Source organism: Camelus dromedarius, chromosome 34 (genome assembly GCF_036321535.1).
Source record: "Camelus dromedarius isolate mCamDro1 chromosome 34, mCamDro1.pat, whole genome shotgun sequence".
In the NCBI taxonomy this organism is placed as follows: domain Eukaryota; kingdom Metazoa; phylum Chordata; class Mammalia; order Artiodactyla; family Camelidae; genus Camelus; species Camelus dromedarius.
This window is the reverse complement of record NC_087469.1, coordinates 9,432,738-9,450,262: the sequence shown is the minus strand read 5'-3', so window position 1 is coordinate 9,450,262 and position 17,525 is coordinate 9,432,738. Positions and strand designations below refer to the sequence as shown.

Sequence of the window (17,525 nt, the reverse complement as noted above, 5' to 3'; positions counted from 1 at the left end):
TGCCCCCACCAGCTTCTCTGAAGCCCCCGCAGCTCCAGGTCCAGCTGCCCAGGCAATGCTTCAGTTTCCTGCACAACTGGCCACAGCCGCGCAGTCCTGCCCCATTGCTCTCACTGCATCCTGAGCCCACACGGGGCATCAAGCCTGCCCAGGTGGAGACCTAGCAGCCTGACAGCCAGGCGGCTCCAGCTTACAACCAAGGCCTGAACAGGTGGGCAGAGCACATGCACCCACCCTGCTGAGGGGGAAGGGAGGAGGAGATGGCGGGAGCCCCGTGAGCGCCCATGTCAACACAGACCCGAGTGCGATGCAGAAGCTAGAGCAACAGCAGCAGGAAAGGAGGAAGGGGAGACAAGGCAGAGCGCAGCTGAGGCAGGAGAGAGCTCAGCTCAAGGGGTGAGTCTGCCTGCGGGCGTTGGGGGCCTGGGCAGAATACATCATGCAGATGCCCGGGCAGGGGCTGCCCTTCCAAAGCAATGCCCTCCATGACCAACGCTCTACCTGCTGGGTCGTCGGTTGGGAGGGGCTCGGCAGGAAGCGACTCGACTGGTGTGGGGGCCCCGGGCAGAGGGCAGGGTAGAGACACAAGGGGGATGAGAGGAGAGAGAGGCACAGACATGGACTTTCAAAACAACCAAAATGCACACAAGCAACACGGACTCCTGGGTGCCCAGAGCCAACATCTCAGGGAAGCAATGGTGGAGGTCAAGGCCATCCCCCTGCCTCCAGACAAAGCAATGTCCATCCCTGCTGAGGTCAATGAGCCTTCCCCATACTTGGGCTTTCTCAGAAAGATTTGACAGCCCGCCCTAACCCTTAGTCCCCTGCCCTCAGTCTTTTGATAAAATCCAGGAAGCTCTACTTTAGGTATCCAATCTCAATCCTTTCTGCTCTTGCCTAGATCCCAGTTAAAGGAAGAACCTCCTGTGGAAGGTGTGGGTGTGTTTGAGGAATGGTGGAGGCCGCAAGGCAGGCATCCAGGGACCCCAGGAGAGCCGGCGGGCTGGCACCGCAGCCACTCACCCTTCTGCTGCAGGGCCAGGTGGCGCTTGGTCTCAATGTCCTGCAGCGTGGCTGCCAGGTTGCGAGGGAGGCTGCCTGTGCCATTCTGGGTGAGTAGAGCATTCTGCGGGGGTGGGGAAGGGAACATGGACCTGAGGCTCAGAAGACACCTCCTCCGCGCCCTCAAGGCTTTTACGGGTGGTTTTAGCCTCTCCCCAGTGTGGCAGTCTCCACCCCCCCCCCACCACCACCCTGCCACACACACAGCCCACCCACTGTCCTCAGACCTTTGGGGAGGGGCTACGGCCCAAGGTAGCCACACTGAGCTGGGAGGAGGAGGAGGAGGAGCCAGAGGAAGAGGGGAGGGGGCCACTGCGGGTCCGGGGCAGGGGGCTGGTGGCCTCACCATCAATCTTGGAGCGGTAAACCTGGAGGGAAGAGATGCTGCCTGGTATCTCCGGCTCCCTGACAGGCCACCACCCCCATGGCACCAAGGTTGGCTGTGATCCAAGGTACTGCCCCAGCACCAGGCCTCTGAAGCCTCTGTCTCTAGCTGACAGCAGCACCGAGCCTCCTCAGCAAGCCCAACCAGCAGATGTTACTGGCAGCTGCCAAGCCTGCTTTCCAGGCTGTTCCTCCTTGGTCCAGCCAATCCCCGGTCCCATCCTGCATCTTAGAAGGGAACTTGTAAATCAACCTATGTAAGGAGTTAGCATCGATGGACAGAGTTACACAGGAGGCCAACTGGACGCCAAGGCTCCCTCTGGTCCTGGCTCTGCCACTAACAGGCTGTGTGACCTTGGGCCTCGCACCTCCCCACTCTGGGCCATGGCTTCCTTATCTGCAAAAGGCGGGGGTAGGGCTAGACTAAATAATGGCCAGGCTCCCTGGTCTCTGGAGTCCGGAATCCTGCCTCTCAACGTAGCCTCTGCTACTTCCCAGTTGTGCGACCTTGGGGAGCTTATTTATCTTCTCTGGGCCCCAGTGTTTGATCTGTAAAATGAGAGCTAATGTTATCTACCTCAAAGGCCTATAATAATGATTAAATGAATCAAAATACGTAAAAAATCCTAACCGGCTGGGCACAAAGTAGAAGCGCCACACAAACTCAAAAACACAAAACGGAACATGGAATTTTGGCTGAGATCACCATCTTAGAGTTGTAATGTCTTCACTCAGGGCCTGAATCACAGATGGGGTCTCAGGCACCACAGCGGGTCAGTGGAGTGGAACTTGGGGCAGAAGACTATCTGAACGCCCTCTCCCCACCCCGTGGTCAGCAGCTTGCTGCCCTTGCCCTCCATGGCAACTCTGAGAAGGCCTGGGAAAGTCCTCAGGGCTGTCACTCCAGAGTCTTTATCTCACTCTGTCCTGCCTCAAAGTATCACCCCCAGGGGGACCAGGAAACCCAAATACTGGCAACTTTCCTAGGACACACTAACTAGTTCCAGCTGCAACAGGCTAAAGAGTGTGTCAGGTGCCCAGACGGAGTGAGACGCTCTGGGGGTGAGGGCTGCCAAGGACAAAGCAGAGACGGTCTAGCTGAGCACGAGGCATCCAACGGATCCCCGACCTGACCGCTGCTCCCAAACCCCTTCCATTGGACAGTCAAGCACAACACCCTTGGACTCAGAAGGCTGACCCTCCACACCCCAAGCACCAGGATGGCTGCCCAAGAGGAGACCCTCACTTCCCTCCCAGGGTCCAGAGGCCCCTGTTGCCCTGGCTGGATTGACCATCCAAGGTGGTGCTGTGTGGCTGATGGATTGGCAGGAGGAGCAGGGCCTGGGCATGGATGGGCAGAGAAGGAAGGGGTTACCTGCAGCTGACGGGAAGCTTTGGCAGGCAGAGGTGGGGGAGAGGAGCGAGGGGAGGCTGCAGTGGGGCTGGTCCCCAGCCCGGCCATCAGCTCCTGGTACCACTGCTCTAAGTCTACAGCAGGGAGCAGCAGCTTCTCCATCTGGAGGGGGCATGGAGAGGGGGACGGGGACAGGAGGGGAAGGATGGAGAGGACAGGTCAAGAAATGAGGGGAAAGTACAGGGGAGGAAGGAGGAGGAAAAGGGAAGAGAGAGGGGAAGGTTGAAGGAAGGGTAAAGGAAGGTCATTATCAGGGAAACAGGAAGGTAAGGGAAAAAAGGAAGGCAAGGAGGGAGAAAGGAAAGCATAAAGAGAAAATACAGTGAGACAAGTTGCCACGAACGTGCTAAGGGCAAAGAGAAACGGCACAACTCCCAGACCGCAGACACGTGCCACGCCAACCTCCATGCCGCCAGCTGGAGCCCCCAGGCACTCAGCACCCCCGGGGCCAGCCCACAGCTGGGACGCCGGACCCACAGGGCAAAGCACACACAGAGCCACACCACCCACGGGCCGCAGGTGGCAGGGACACACAGACCACCAACCTGGGGTGAAGGCGTGACAGAAGCGAAGGAGGAGGAAGAGGGCAGCACGGGAGGAAGGCAGGTGGTGGGAACCAGGTCCCGGGAGGCAGAGGCCCAGGAAGGCAGGCCTGGCGCAGGGGCTGTGGGCACGGGCGAGGTGCCCCACATCGCCTTTAGCTGCTCAAGCGTCACGTACTTGGGGGAAGGCGGGCGCAGGAGGGAATACAAGAGGTTAATGGGCCTGGAACCCAAGAGGTGGCCCTGCCTGTGGGCAAGGGAAGGGTGAAGGGAGGACACACAGAGCAGGGGCGGCCTGTAGAGCTGGGGAAAGCCAGACTCCTCTCAGCAGGATGCCCTCAGGCTAGAGCAGAGGGCCTTCCCTCCTTGAGCCAGCAGGAGCTGAAGAAAGTTCCAGAGGCCTGGGGAAGAGAGGGAGCCACTCCCAAACCCCCTGATGCCAGCTGCCCTTTTCCCTCGCTGCTGAAGACAGACCCTGCTGCCCCCCAACCCAGGCCTGAGGGGCAATCTAGCGCATCCCCGAGGAGGCCCTGGGGCATAGGTGGGCTCACTCGGTGGCTGGTACCTCACTGTCAGGCAGGGGCTGGGTGAGCACGCTGGGGGAGGTGGCAGAAGCATAGGGGTCCAAGCGGGAGCGCAGCTGGAGAACCTCTGCCAGGCTCACATATTCCTAGGGCGCCCGGTGGGAAGGGGAGGGATGAGTGGAGAACAGGTTAACAGGATTCAACCAGGTACCCGACACCCACACCCCATGCCAGAGGGCCATCACTCCATTCAATACAAAATCCAGATCGGGGTGGAGGGCTCAGCTGCTCACCATGGCCACAGCTGGCTGTCGGGATTAGGGGGGGTGGGGCAGAAATGGGCTCTCCTTGACCTCCACTTTTGAGGCTGCCTTGGTATCCAGGCCCTGCCCCCCGGCAGACCCTGCAGGCCCCTTCCTGGGTTTGCCCTGAGCTACAGGCAGATGAAGAAGCCTCAGGAGGGTCTGTCAAGAGTCTACCAAGGACCAGGACCCAGCTCCCAGAGAACCCTTCCATCTCCAACAAAGTGGGCACACACGTGCATCACCGAACACCAGTCACACCATTCACGAAGGTCCCATCCCACCCTGCCTCCTGGAGCAGGAGCTGGAAGGGGTCAGGGTAGAGGTACCACTAGGGCCCGAGCAAGATGGGCCCTGAGAAAGGGACCTTAGCAGGGAGCAGTTAAAAGCACAGGCGGAAAAACATGCCACTGCCCAAAGGTCGCTAATACGCCAGATTGTGGGTTGGGAAGACAAGGACTGTTATATTCCCTGAGCATATCCTTAGAGTCCTAAGCTTATCGAGGCACTGGGGACATGGCAGACATCCAAAATGCATGCAGAATCAAAGCACAGGATCCTAAGCCTGCCCTACCCAGAGGAGCCCATCCTGGCCTGGCTCCAGAGGCCAACCGTCCTCCAGGGGTCATGGAAAAGGGAAATGAGCTGGAAGGTCCAGTGTGTTGTGAAAACTGATGAATGGCATGCAGAATACTGGGAAATGTATATGCAAATTGATGCTCTGATTTGCATGGGCTGCCCGGGCACCTATGGAACAGCAGGACAGCCCTCTCACAAACTCTGGCCAAAGGATTACTGCCACACACCCTTCAGCTGGGCCGCTGGGAGGAGCTGAGGGCAGGAGCTCAGCAAGCAGGCAGACAGGCAGTCAGCACAGCAGAGCAGGCAGTTAACTGTGATTACCTCTTGCGCTTTGGGGCAGAGCTGAGTGGAAGCAGGTGGGGTTAAGGGGACAGAGGAGGCCCCAGCCTGAGATGCCCCTGGGAACGGGCCCAGAGCCACGGTCCCCAGCCCCACCTCTGAGGACTCGGAGATGAGCAGTTCAGCCTACAGAGAGGGTACGTGTGAGGGGCCTCACCCCTCACGCTCAGCCCAGCCACCCCACCCCAGGCCTACACTGCTTGTGCGGTGAGGCAGGAAGCTGGGTATGGCCTAGGCGGACCTCACACACCTGGCATGAGAAGACTCGGGAAAGAACAGAACAGTTCTGAGCCTGGAGCCTAGTTCTAGAAGAGAGCCCAGAGAGCTTCCGGGTCAGGACCCCTAGATCCCTAGGCTCCCTCTCGAGCTGAGTCCGCCCAGCCCAGGCCCTTTCTCTGAGCTGCCATCCTCCCCACCCATGCTGCCTGAATCCCCGGGATGTATTCAGTCACCCAAAATGGTCAGATCCAGAAGCCAGACAGCTAATGGAGGAGAAGCAGCTGGTAGCCCTAGAGGATCCAACCCCAGACCTCAGGGCCATTCCTATTCAAATCTCGCCAGTTTTGGAAAATGTCCCCATACTCAACCTCAGCCATTGAGGGGAAGGTGCCACGTGTTGTTCCAGAGTCTCCCAGGAGACCCCTTGGGCCTGAGGCTGGGGCTGGCCCAACCACGTTACCTCTTTGAGGGTCGATGTGGTCTTTGGGAAAGGCCTGCCCCCTGTGAGTGAGTGGTATCTTCTTTCCAACATAGTCAGTTTCTCCTTCTCCTGCAAGCCCAGAGCGTCAGAGAATCAGGAAGGAGTGGGAATGACAGCAAGAAGCCCCATGTAAAGGGCAAAGGGGTCCCCTGTGGCTGGCAAGTCTCCACCCCAGCCCTTCTGCACTCACCTCCCACTCCCCCAGCCCCTCCCCAGCCCTAACCATCCAACCTGACCACGGCTACCTTCTGCAGCAGCTGCAGGGAGGCATTCTTTTCCCGGGCTAGGCGTTCAGACTCTTGCACAGCCTGGGACCGGATCTGCCCAGCCTGACTGTCTAGGACTGCCAGGCGCTCCTGGAGGAGATGAGGGTGGTGGGTCAGGCCCTGGGGAGAGGCTTGGCTGTCTCTCCTGCCCAGAGACCCTCGGCCTGGGTGAAGGGGATCAGCCAGCTCGTCTGCTCAGCCTCTTCTCACACCAGGGGAAAAAAACTCAGGCTGCGGTGGTCAGCTCCTTTCCTTACCCCTCCCTGGACCAGTGACCCCTATGCCACTAGGCACACCAGCCAGCATTCAAGTTCCCAAATCTCCCTCCCCCAGGCCCCTACAGTCAACATGTTCAGAATCCTGGAGACACTGAACAGTTCTCCACCTGCTCCACTCCTCCATTCCTGCCACCACCCAATCCAGGCCCTCTGCTTTCCCGGCCTGGACTTTGTCACCAGCCTTCTGCTTCCACTCTCTGAACTTTCTGATACACTTAAATCCTGCCACAACCATCTTCTTAACATGGCCTCTGAGGTTTGTTTTTGTTTGCTTGCTTATTTGAATTTTCTAACCTTTTTCTAAAATGAATGTATATTACTTGAATAATTTTTTTTTAATCCACAAGTAAGGGTAGCCCATACCTCTCCTCAAAGTCTTTCAGTGACTCCTCATTACTCACAGGATAAAGCACAAACTCCTCAGCCAGCACTCAAGGGCTCCAGAACTGGGCCTACACTTTCCAGCCTCCCTCTCACCCGTGCCCCACCAGCTCTCAGCTCGGCCCTGTCCTGCAGTCAGCTGTGCAGCTGTACGCTCTCTGGCCTTTCTTAAACAGTTCCCCGTGCTGGGAGAGCTGTCCCTGCCTTCTCCACCCATCAAGAGCTTACTTATCCTCCAAGACCAGACCGAATGCTATCTTCTCTCCAGTATCTTCCTTGATCACTATTCAATATTTCTGCTCCTTGCTCTGTGCTCAAATTATTCTGTATTACCATTTGTCTTGTATTACTGTTGCCTGTGAATATATGTCTCCATCACCATCACCCCACCCAAGCCGTCAGATCCAAGGGCAGGATCAGTGTCTTTTCTGTCTCCATATCCCCGATAGGGCTTAGTGCAATGCCTGGCTTAACAACCATGTGCTAAAAGGAAATGAAAAGATAAGCGAGACAGAAGGATAGTCTGGGGAAAATGGGCCGCATTTATCCCAGGAGGGCTTCCTGAATGAGGAGACCTTAAACTATCACCTTCAAGAGCAAGACATAGGAGAGAAGGGAGGGAAGAAGGGAGCTGTACTAAATCGGGAGTCAGGGCAAGTCGACTGAAGCAGACCAGGAGGTAATCCTCACAGCAAGGTCTGCCATTTACTGAGAACCTATTAGGACCCAAGAACTCTGCTGAAAGCTTGGCGCATGTTCCCTCATGTAACTATCTTATGAGGCAGGTGCCTCATGCCCATTTTACTGATAAGTAGGTGTATCTGTAAGGCAGAGCAGCTCAGGGAGAGAAGCAAGGGATCTGGACTCAGGGGGAAGTCCAGTGGCTCCCCACTTATCACCAAACTCAGGCTAGCCATCAAGCCCCCAACTCATCACTTTTTGACACCCCCTCCCCTGATCGCACTGCCTTCAACTCCCACCCACTCACTCCAACCAGGCAAACTGCACTTGCACACACATGTGTACACGAACATGCAAGTCTCAGCCACCGGCGTGTCAGCCGCCTGGGCCATCCTCCTCATTTTCCTCCCCGACATCTTCCTAACCCTTGCTTATTAACACAAGCCTCCTCCCAACTTTACTCCCCACCCTCACACACATAACAGCCCCATCCCATCGCCCTGTCCTGGTCTGGCTGAAATCAGGAGCAGACATCACAGCACCTGGAGCTGCAGAACTGGCCAGGATACAATACCCAATCCTCTTGTTTTACAGCTCAGACAAGCCAGGGCTGAGCCAAGACTGGAATCCAGGACTTTCTAGGACCCCTGGCTGGCTCTTATACCCAGATCTCAGATCTCGGGTCTTTGTATGTGGCCCAGCACTTCCATCAGACAGAGAGCAGCTCTCCAAGGGCAGGAGCAAGCCTCCTCTTCAGCCCCCTCCTGCATCTCCATCTTTCACTTCCCTGCCCAGCCAGTGCCCAGTTCTGAATGTGAGCCCAACCCACTTTCCACTGGAGGACTGAGAGGAGTCAGGGCTTAATAAGATTGGCTACTGTTCACTGAGTGCTTCCTGTGATCACATCCTATGCGGTCTTCACGTACCTCAGCTCCTTTAATTCTCACTACAGTCTGTTACTGTTCCCGTTTTATTGATGAGGAAACTGAGGCTCAGAAAGGTGAAGCCAACCCGGCACCACGGGCCCTGCGGCAGGGGTGCGGTGGGGCGCACCTTCCTCTTGGCGATGCTGCGGAGCAGCTCGGCCTTGCTCCGGAGCAGCCCCTGGCCCGCCAGCTCGCGCTCCTCCTCAGCCCGGCTCTCTCGCTCCAGCTGCTGGAACTCCAAGTCTTCGAAGAGCTTGGTCTCAGTCTCCAGAGCCTCTGCCTCCTTGAACGACAGTGACAGCGGGGGTTAGGTGGCGCTCATCACGCCCCTCTGGGCCCGGAGGGCCAGGTCACAGAGGTGTGAGTCCTGGGGGCTGGAGGGGAGGCGGAGGAAGGGACCTGCCCCCACCCAACCCCCTTTCCTCCGCTCGGCTTGGCCCCTCGCACGGGCAGCACTGCCTGGAGTAGCAGAAAGGAGACCCCCCCCACCCCCCCAATCCTTCCCTGTCCCCTCCAAGCCACAGCACCGACCCTGGCGTCCGGCAGGAACTGCAGGGCCCAGGCGGTCCCGGCCCGCCGCTCCTCTCCTCCGGGCGGGCGGGGGGGCGGGAAAGGGGGGCTGGTGGAACTGACCCTTCTCAGCTGCTCCTGTAACTGTTCCCGCACTGACTCGGGGCAGTTATCGAGCTGCGTCTGGAGCTCGGCGTAGAGCGCCTGGCGGGCCTCCAGGTGCCTCCGTCCCGCGGCCAGCTCCGCCCTCTCCTGGTCGCCGGGGCGGGAGGGGGCGGGCAGGGGAGAAACAGAACACACACTCCTCAACTCCGGCCCGGCGGCGGCGGCGGCGGCGGCGGAGGCGGCGCGGGGAGGGGCGCGGGCGAGCGGAGGGGAGGGGGCAGGCCAGGGATAAAAGAGGAGCAAAACCGGGAGAGGAGGAAGCAGAGTGGAGAGAGGAATGGGGAGGGAGAGGTGCAGAGGGGGACAGGCAAGGAGCCGGGGTGTGAGACAGGGCTCAGAGGTGCGGGCGATGGTGTTAACAGGCGGAGGTGTGGGTCCCAGGCAGAAATTTTGGTCTCTTGGAGTCCCTTGAACTAGGAGGGTTTGGGTAGATGCTAAGAAAAGGCCCTCTGTTTTCTCTCCAAACCAGTCATGACCAAAGCTGGTTCCATATCCCAAAAGTGGAGCCTCTAGCTCTCGCCCCTCCCCCTCTTCCACTGCCCGGAGACCAAAATTTCACCCTGGGAAAAAGGACAGAGTTGGTGAGGGTTAAATCCAAGGGTTGGGTGTGAACTGGGAGCTGACGATGTTAAATCTACAGCAGTGCAGTGGAGGGGACCCCAGCCCAACCCCCTAGGCCTCCCTCCCTGCTGCCTGGGTGGGGGTGTGGGTCGGGTGCTGGCACTGCAGGCTGAACTTCAGCAGGATGAGGGTTGCAATTAGTTCGGCCGTTGCCATGGTAATAGGAGCCCCAGGAGTGGGTACAGAGAGGAGGTGGATGGCTCTGTCTGGGGCGAGATGACACCTCTGAGGGCGGGAAGGGGGACGAGGGGAAGAGCTGGTGAGTCACCCCTCTGAAGGACAGGCAGAGGAGAAACTGTGATTACTGATTCCAAAGCCAGAGTGGGGCCATGGGCTGGGGGCTAGGGGCTGGGGAGGGAAGCTGAGTGAACTTTCCCCACTGCCCCCACCACCGCCACTGCCATTGCCACCACCACCACCACCACCATCACCACCTCAAATAACTGGGCCCAGAGAGAAGGAAAGTCCAGACCTGCAGGCAATGCAAGTCAATGACAAATGAGGTTAGGCAGGTTCCTTCTGGAATTCTGAGCTTCACCCTGGAGTAAGTCTCTACAATGAACCCTGCCTCTACCCATCCCTCCAAACCACACCCCCATCCCTGGAGAGGACTTGATCAGGCCAGTTCCTGGGGTGTAAGCACTTCTCCACCCTTGGACTCCGCCTTTAAGATACTCTATGTTCTGGATGGGTCACGGTGGGCACGAGGAGAGTCCTACCCAGTCCCACCCTTTGGTTGAAGTATCTGAAATTGAGAAGCCCCAGAGGAAAGCCAGAAAGGGTAGCCACTGTGTGGCAGAGAGCCCCTGTCCATGCCCTCCACAGGCCATGACACCACTGGGCCTCCTTACCCCTCAACTTGGGAGGGAAGGCAGGCGATGGCTGGAGGACAGCCCGCCTCTCCCTTTAGGTAGGAAACTGCCAACAGTCTGTGGAGGCCACACCCTGGCTTTTCCAAATGGGAGGAGCTCTTCAGGCTGAGAGTCTCCTCAGCCAAGCATTTCCCCCAATCTTGTACCCCTCCTGCCAGTGCCCCATTGGGTATAGTTGAGCTGTGTCCCTGGCCCATTCCTTTTTGATCAACGCCCTGGGGTCCCACACCAAGAAAGGAAGGAGGCAGCATTAGAGGGGAGAGGCCACGGGCACAGACGTGCTCATAGAGTTAGTGCAAAAGCAGGCACGGCTCAGCCCTGCCTGGGTGGCACTGGCCGTTAGGGGCATGCGGAGAGCCCGGGACAGTGATTAGAGAGGGCGTTAGTACAGGCCTGGTTGGTAAGCGTGGAGTTAATCTGGCACAGAATTTGGGAGTGTGGTTTTGGGGGCCAGAGTCAAAGCTCCAAAAAAGGTGGGGGGGTGGACAAAGAATTTTTAAGAGCTTCAAAATTGAGGGGCAGAAGGAAGACACTCTCAAAAAATCCAGAAGGAAAATTAATTCTTGGAAAAATACTGTCAAGTCCAGAAATAGGTGGCCCCTCTCCACTTCAGAGCTTTTGGCACGTTGTTGGGCATCTTGGGCATGGCTGGCACGGCCCCTGTGGGACGGAGCGCCCCCTGCAGGCTGGCACGAAATCTGAAAGGGGCAGGGGCAGGAGCTGGGACCATCTGGGATGGGAGGCTGCAGATCCTGAAGGCTCAAGGGAAGCAGAGACCTGAGGGCCATCTCCCAAAGACCACGTCCTGAGCACCGGAGGCATGCTTGGAGGGAGATGTTCTCCAGATGCAGGGACCCAAACCTGAATCTCTTCCCAGCACCAGTCCCTTGGACTGTGCTCACTGCCCAAGAAGGGGCTTCGGCACTTCCTAGAAAGGCCATGAAGGGCCCAGAATGGCAGGCACCCAGGCACCCAGAGGTAGAACAGAGACCCAGGCAGAGAAGACCCCAGACACCAGCCCAGTCCCTGGCAGTGCCCTCCAAGCCGGTACTTCCTACAGAGGACAAGGCCCCCACCCTGCCCCTGGAGGGGCACAGAGACCACCTGGTCTGCAGGACAGATGATGAGGTGAGCAGGGAGAGGCCCCAGCACTGAGCCAGGTCAGGTGTGGGTTACCTTGTCCCTCTCCTTTTGGATGCCCGTCTCCAAGGTCACCAGCTTCTCCTGCAGCTGGTCCACCGCCTTCTGTTCCTTCTGCAGAAGTGCCCGCTCTGCCTCCCTCTCCCCCTGCAGCAGCGCCCGCTCCATTTCAGCCTGGAGGCAACACCAGGGTCCACGTCAAGGCCACTCAAGGCAGGTGGCCTCGGGCCACTCTGGGGGCCGTCACTGTGCCGGGAGGAGTCCCGCCAGGGCCCCCGCGCTCACCTCTCGGGCTGACTCCTGCAGCTGCTGCTCCAGCTCCTTCACACGGACTTTGAGCTGCTCCACTCGCCCCAGCACCTGAGCCCGCTCCTCTTCCAGGGCCAGCACCTCTCCCTGGAGCTTGGCGCTGGGTGCATCTTCGTGCTGGTGGGGAGGGAAGCCATTACTGGGGAAGCCTAGAGCTTTCCAGGATGAGACTAAAAAAACGGATCCCCATTTCTCAGGGCGCTCAGAAGGAGTAGCTGGACTGAGAGAGGAGGCAAATTCCCCTCCCTGCAAGGGGAGCTATACAGGCACAGCCCAAAGGAATAAAGACTTACCACTGAGTGCCAGGCCTGGGTGGGGCCCCAAGGAAAGGCAGGTCATAAAGCACGTTTATAGCTCAGGAAACTCACCAGCACCTCCCCCTCTTCCTTGCTCCTCATTTCTACACCTCTCACCCCTGATGTCGTCCCCAACCTCAGTCACTTCCCCCTCACTGGGCCCTGGCACCCACCATGCACATGCCCTCCGTGGCCTCCAGCCGGCGCCCACCCAGCAGCCTGCCAGGCCCCGCCCCACCTCCTGCTGGGTGCTCTCGGTGCTACTGCACTCCTCCTTGAGATTCTCCTCATCCGAGCGCTCCACACTCTCCCACAGGCGTTGGGTGGCCCCTCCAGGCTCCTCAGTGCTCCGCCCAGAGGTCCCAGTGGCCCCTGCAAGGCCTCGTGAGGGCCTCCGGCCTGCCAGCGCCAAGGCCGCTGCAGCCTCCCCAATGCTGGGCAGCTCCCCGGCCTCAGGTCCCCCGTCAGCCCGGCTGTACTCGGCACACAGGTTCAGGATAGTCTCCAGGCGCTGGCGTTCCTGGGGAGGGTGGACAGAGCAGGGCATGGAGGGGAGAAGGCTGGGTCCCCCTGGGGTTAGAGCCAGGCACGGTGTCCTGGCAGGAGAGAGGACTAGGACACTAGGGGCTGGGGGCTCAGAATCAAGTCAGGAGAGCCCCAACCCCAAAGTCTGGGGAGGCACAGGGAAGGAGGGTGGGTGCCCCAGAAGTGGGCAGGAGGAACCAGGCTGTCCTGCCACTTGCCCATGTGGCCAGCCCCTCCCGCCTTCCTGTTTCCTCTCCTCACTCTGTCCCAGGGTGGGCTTCCTCATGGACACACAGGGACACACCCAGACGCACGCAGGAACACACACTGGCAAAGCAGACTAAAGACCGCCAATGAGACACACAGACACGCAAGTGCTCATGCTGACACGGACAGCCGGAGAGCCACAGACACGAGGGCACACAGAGACACCCCCACATACCAGCACTGACACCCAAGGACACAGCATGTGCCCCGGGCCTGCAGTAACAGGCAGGCACACACAAACACACCAGTCCTGACTTGCACAAATGCACACTCACACCCATAAACACAGTCCAGCATGCAGACAGGTGGGCACCAACACAGACGGGGTGGGAAAACAGCCCTGAGCCTACAGGATCCTGACACAGGTTCACACGATATGCACAACAGCTATACACCCTGCCTGGGAGAGTGGGGCCATGGTCCTCCTCATCCCCATCTCAACCCCCCCAAAAAAAACCCTGCACTCTCAGGCAGCCCTCAGAGCCTTCCCAGGATGAGGGGGCAGCCAGCACTTACATGCCCAGGCCTAGGCACCCACAGATACCTCTCAGGGGCCTAGGAGCTGAAGGAGTACATTCACACTCCTGGTCTGTGTCCCCTTCTCCCACTCATAACACCCCAGACTGAAGCCTCCCAAGGCTCCCATGGCCCTCCTGGGTCCCTCAACCTCCAGTGTCTCTCACCACGTAGTCTCGCCAGGACCCCCCAGACGCTTACCCAGCTTCCCTCCTGCTGCTTGCCCAGTTCCATGGCAGAAATAACCAGGAACAGTCTCCACACCTAGGAGGCTGGGCCAGTGCTCCCGCCCCTGCCCCAGGACCCAGATAAGAGCCTGGTTGAGGTAGGAGGGGCGGGGCAGGCAGCCTCCAGGATTTAAAGTGGCAGATGGGGCAGGTCAGGGCTGGTGCTGAGGTGTGTGGGGCGTTGAGGGGAAAGTTGGATGGAGGAGTTGAGGGAGGCTGGGCCCTCTGCCTGTGCCAGGTTCACTGTCCCCTCTCCTGGATGAGACTCCCGGTAGGTCAAGCATTCTTGTCTCAGCCAAGGCGAAAACAGTGAAGAGAAGATACAGCAATGGAAAAGGCTGGGGGCCCTGCCTCATCCTGCACCCACCCAACACACACTGTCCCACACCCTCACCTCACCTAGTGATGTCCCAGCCTCTTCCGAAAGGGTCTCCAGACAAACCTCCTCAGTTCTGATTTTCCTCCTCAAACCAATCCCAGTGTCCCTGGGCCCCCAAGTACCCTGTTCTGCTCACAAGGAAGAGGGAAGATTCCATTTGCCTGCACATGTGCTCGAGTGTACACACACCAGCCAGAGCCCCTTGCGCTCCCTGTGCTATCTGGGGAATCCCAGCACCCACCCAGCTCAGATGCCATCTCCAGGACAGCTGCCCAGAGCCACACCCAGCCCCCAAATGCACCCACAAATGCACGCGCACGCGCGCACACACACACACAATCACACACACAATTACAATCACACATATGCCTGGATCAGCCAGGGGCTGCCTGTCCTGTTCTCTCTCCCCTGCCACCCCCATTCCCAGACAATCCTGCATGGGCCAGGGTGTGCAGCTCCCACCCATTTATAGGGGCCAAAGAGAAGCAAGAATGAAGGACCAGAGGCTTTTCTAGAGAACAAGCCTTGGAAAGACAAGGGACTTGGGTTCCAATTCCAGCCCTGCCAGAACTTGCTGTGTTACCTAGGACAAACCCATTCCCCTCTCTGGGCTTCAGCCTTCTCATTATGAAGACCTGCTTCTCAAACTGAGAAGTACAGGGTCTCAACGTGAATGTTGTATGTCTTCCTAGAACTTCACTGTATCCAGATAAATAAAGTGAAACTTAATTTACACATTAAAACAAACGTGTTATAGAATTAATGCAAAATTAGCATGAATTTAAAATAAGGCCTTATAGACTCCAAATAAAGTTCTTCAGGGCACTAGATCCTTGAGATACTGGTCACCACAGTGTATCCTGGAGGGGGAGATGCTTGGGAAGCCCAAGCCCTGTCCACGGCCCCTCCCACTCTGCCAGCTGGCCCACCCACACCCTGGCAGAGTCCCTGCCATGGATATCGGCAGCCTCCCTGGCATCCGCTCACCAGCCTCTCCATCTCCTGCTCCCGAAGCCGCTCTTGGCGCTGCCGCCGGTGGTACTCCAGGAGGTCATCCTCATTGTCACTGATCTCTGTGATGCTATTTTTTCGCTCCCGAGTGACAGGTACCCGCAAGTCCCCGCTGGAGAGCTTCCTCTGGGCATGGGGGCTCTGACGGGGCGAAGCCCCAGTCAAAGAGCCCAGACTATAAGCCGGGCTCAGCCTGCCACTGAAGCTGCCCTTGCGGGGTGCCAGGGACTCCCCAAGTGTGGGTGAGGGGCTCCGTGTCCGGCGGCCTCGTGCCCCCAGAGTCAAGGAGAAGTCTTCTGGGGAAGCCCCGTGAGCTGCCCAGCGCCGGGGCCTGGGACTCTCTGCCACTTCCCTGGTTAGCTTGGGATCTGGGGTGGTCCGAGCAGGCATGGGGGAGAGAGCCCTTCGGGACAGAGATGGGCTCAAGGGAGGCAGTTCTCTCATACTGTCCAGGCCCCGCCGGCCCAGGCGGGGACTCTCGGGAGGCTGCAGGGTGCGGGTGGCCGACCCATCCGAAAACGTTCGACCCACCAGCTGCCGCGAGGGGCTGGTCGTCAACACGCGTTCAGTGCCGGGCAGCTCTCGGAAAGGGCTAGGAGGGCGGTCATGGAGCGTGCCCATCTTGTTTCGGGGAGCAGGGATTGGAGGCTGGAACTTGGGGCTGCCAGGAATGCTGCTGGTGGGCTGGCTGCGGGCACTGGAAGCCGGGTAATCACTCAGGCTGATCGCCACCACAGGCAGCTGCCCACCCGGCCGGGGGCTCTCGGTGGCTCTGCGGGCCTCCGCCAAGACAGTGGCGGCTGGGCTGTCTGTCAGCAGACCTCGGAGGCCAGGGCTAGGGGGCCTCTCGTGACCCCCCTTCCTGCCCAGCCGCGGGCTCTCAGAGGAGCGAGCACCGCTTGGTCGTGACTGTGGGGGCTGCAGGGCCAAATGGTAGCTAGAGGAGCGAGCTGGCACCAGTGGGGGCATGGAAGGTGCTGGCTCCTGCCCACTGGGTGAGTGGCTGGCACAGCTCCCACTGCTGGCTGGTGAGGAGAGTGGAGAGAAGGCTGGAGAGGTGTTCTCATAGCTGGAGCCCACGGACATGGCCCCAGGGCTGGTTGGGGGGGACAGCAGGTAGCGCCCACCATTGGCTATCGGAGAGAGCGGGGAAGTTGCGGCAGGCTTCTTGCCTGCAGCTCCAGGCTCCTCTAGCACCAGCGAATCCATGATTTCCTGCAGGTCTTTCTCAATAGAGCTCACCAGGGAACTGTGGCTGGCACAGGCTGAGGGTCCCCGGGTGGCAGGCTGTGGGGTGTGATTCCCATTCACCAGGCTTTCTGATTCTGCTGAAGGAAAATACAAAGATGCCTCAGGCCCCAGTCTGCACCTCCTAGGCCCTAGAGAGCTGCCTTTGCATGACAGCGAGCACTCCCCACCTCCCGCTAGCAGAGTGGGGCTGCAGAGGCTCCGGAGAAGCAGCCAGGAGATCTGGGTTCCAGTGCCAGCTCTGCCACTGACCCGCTGAGTAGCCTTCCCCAAGTCACTTGCCTGTCGTTTCTCCTTCTGTAAAGGAAGAGGATGGGCAGGGCTCTTCTGGCTCTAACATTTTATGCTTTAGGACAGAGCTGGCAACAGTGCCAGGCACTTCTAGGCCTAACTGTTGTCTACTCACTCCAAGACTAGGTTCCTCCCTGCCTTGGTTTCCCCAGACTCCTCGACCTCTCCTTCAGGAAGGGCAAGTGGACATTCTGCAAAGGGAACGTGGCATGCTGGGGAGCAGGCCAGTTCCAGGAGGGTCCCAGTCTAATAGGACATTAGGGCTTTCCAACACAGTGGCCAAGATCCAGGGAAAAAACACAAAGCCCCCAGGGCTGGGCAAGTGGTATCACTTTATCCAATTAGAGGCAAAGGAGGGGCCCGGCCCTAGAGGCCAGTTCCTGGAAACCAGGCTGGCCAGCAACTAGGTGCAGCCCAGCGCTTCCAATTAGCCCACTAAGCCACGCCTGCAAGAGCCTGCCCTTGCCCTGCCCCAGCCCTAGACAACCAACCAGGAGTCCCTGGAACCGAACAGCTGAGGGAGTGGCATGACAAGGCTAGGGTGAGGTGAGTAAAGCTAACCAGGGAATGGACCTGGAACCCAGGCTTGTGAGCCCCCAAGGGACTAGAAAGCCGGGAGGTGAGGGGGGGGGAGTGGAGGAGAAAGGGAAGCCTTTGCAAGACTGAGTCTGAGTCCAAAATTATGGGGACTGTGTGAGGTTGCCGTGGATACTGGTGATCCCAGTGACCACCCATCTATCCTCAGATCCCCAGACTATCATTTAAGC

The 17,525-nt window shown here is 58.8% G+C and overlaps 1 protein-coding gene across 17 annotated transcripts in view; it reads right to left on the bottom strand.

Annotated features, from left to right (window-relative positions):
• The window catches only part of PHLDB1 (pleckstrin homology like domain family B member 1), a 44,280-nt gene that overhangs the window by 10,972 nt on the left and 15,783 nt on the right, over positions 1-17,525 (bottom strand). For 6 of the 17 annotated variants that reach the window (XR_010378924.1, XM_064482109.1, XM_064482105.1 and 3 more), the window contains 12 exons: positions 15,196-16,547; positions 12,533-12,814; positions 11,975-12,115; positions 11,726-11,863; positions 9,015-9,143; positions 8,509-8,664; positions 6,095-6,205; positions 5,829-5,918; positions 3,406-3,579; positions 2,822-2,962; positions 1,290-1,430; positions 1,024-1,126 (listed from right to left, as the gene is read on the bottom strand). Coding sequence is in view for 16 of the 17 variants with exons in the window: in XM_064482109.1 (XP_064338179.1) it covers positions 1,024-1,126; positions 1,290-1,430; positions 2,822-2,962; positions 3,406-3,579; positions 5,829-5,918; positions 6,095-6,205; positions 8,509-8,664; positions 9,015-9,143; positions 11,726-11,863; positions 11,975-12,115; positions 12,533-12,814; positions 15,196-16,547 (2,958 nt within the window). In the remaining variant the exon portion in view is untranslated. The remainder of the gene's footprint in view (positions 1-1,023; positions 1,127-1,289; positions 1,431-2,821; positions 2,963-3,405; positions 3,580-5,828; positions 5,919-6,094; positions 6,206-8,508; positions 8,665-9,014; positions 9,144-11,725; positions 11,864-11,974; positions 12,116-12,532; positions 12,815-15,195; positions 16,548-17,525) is intronic. The other 11 variants (XM_064482111.1, XM_064482112.1, XM_064482115.1 and 8 more) reach the window with 7 other exon arrangements.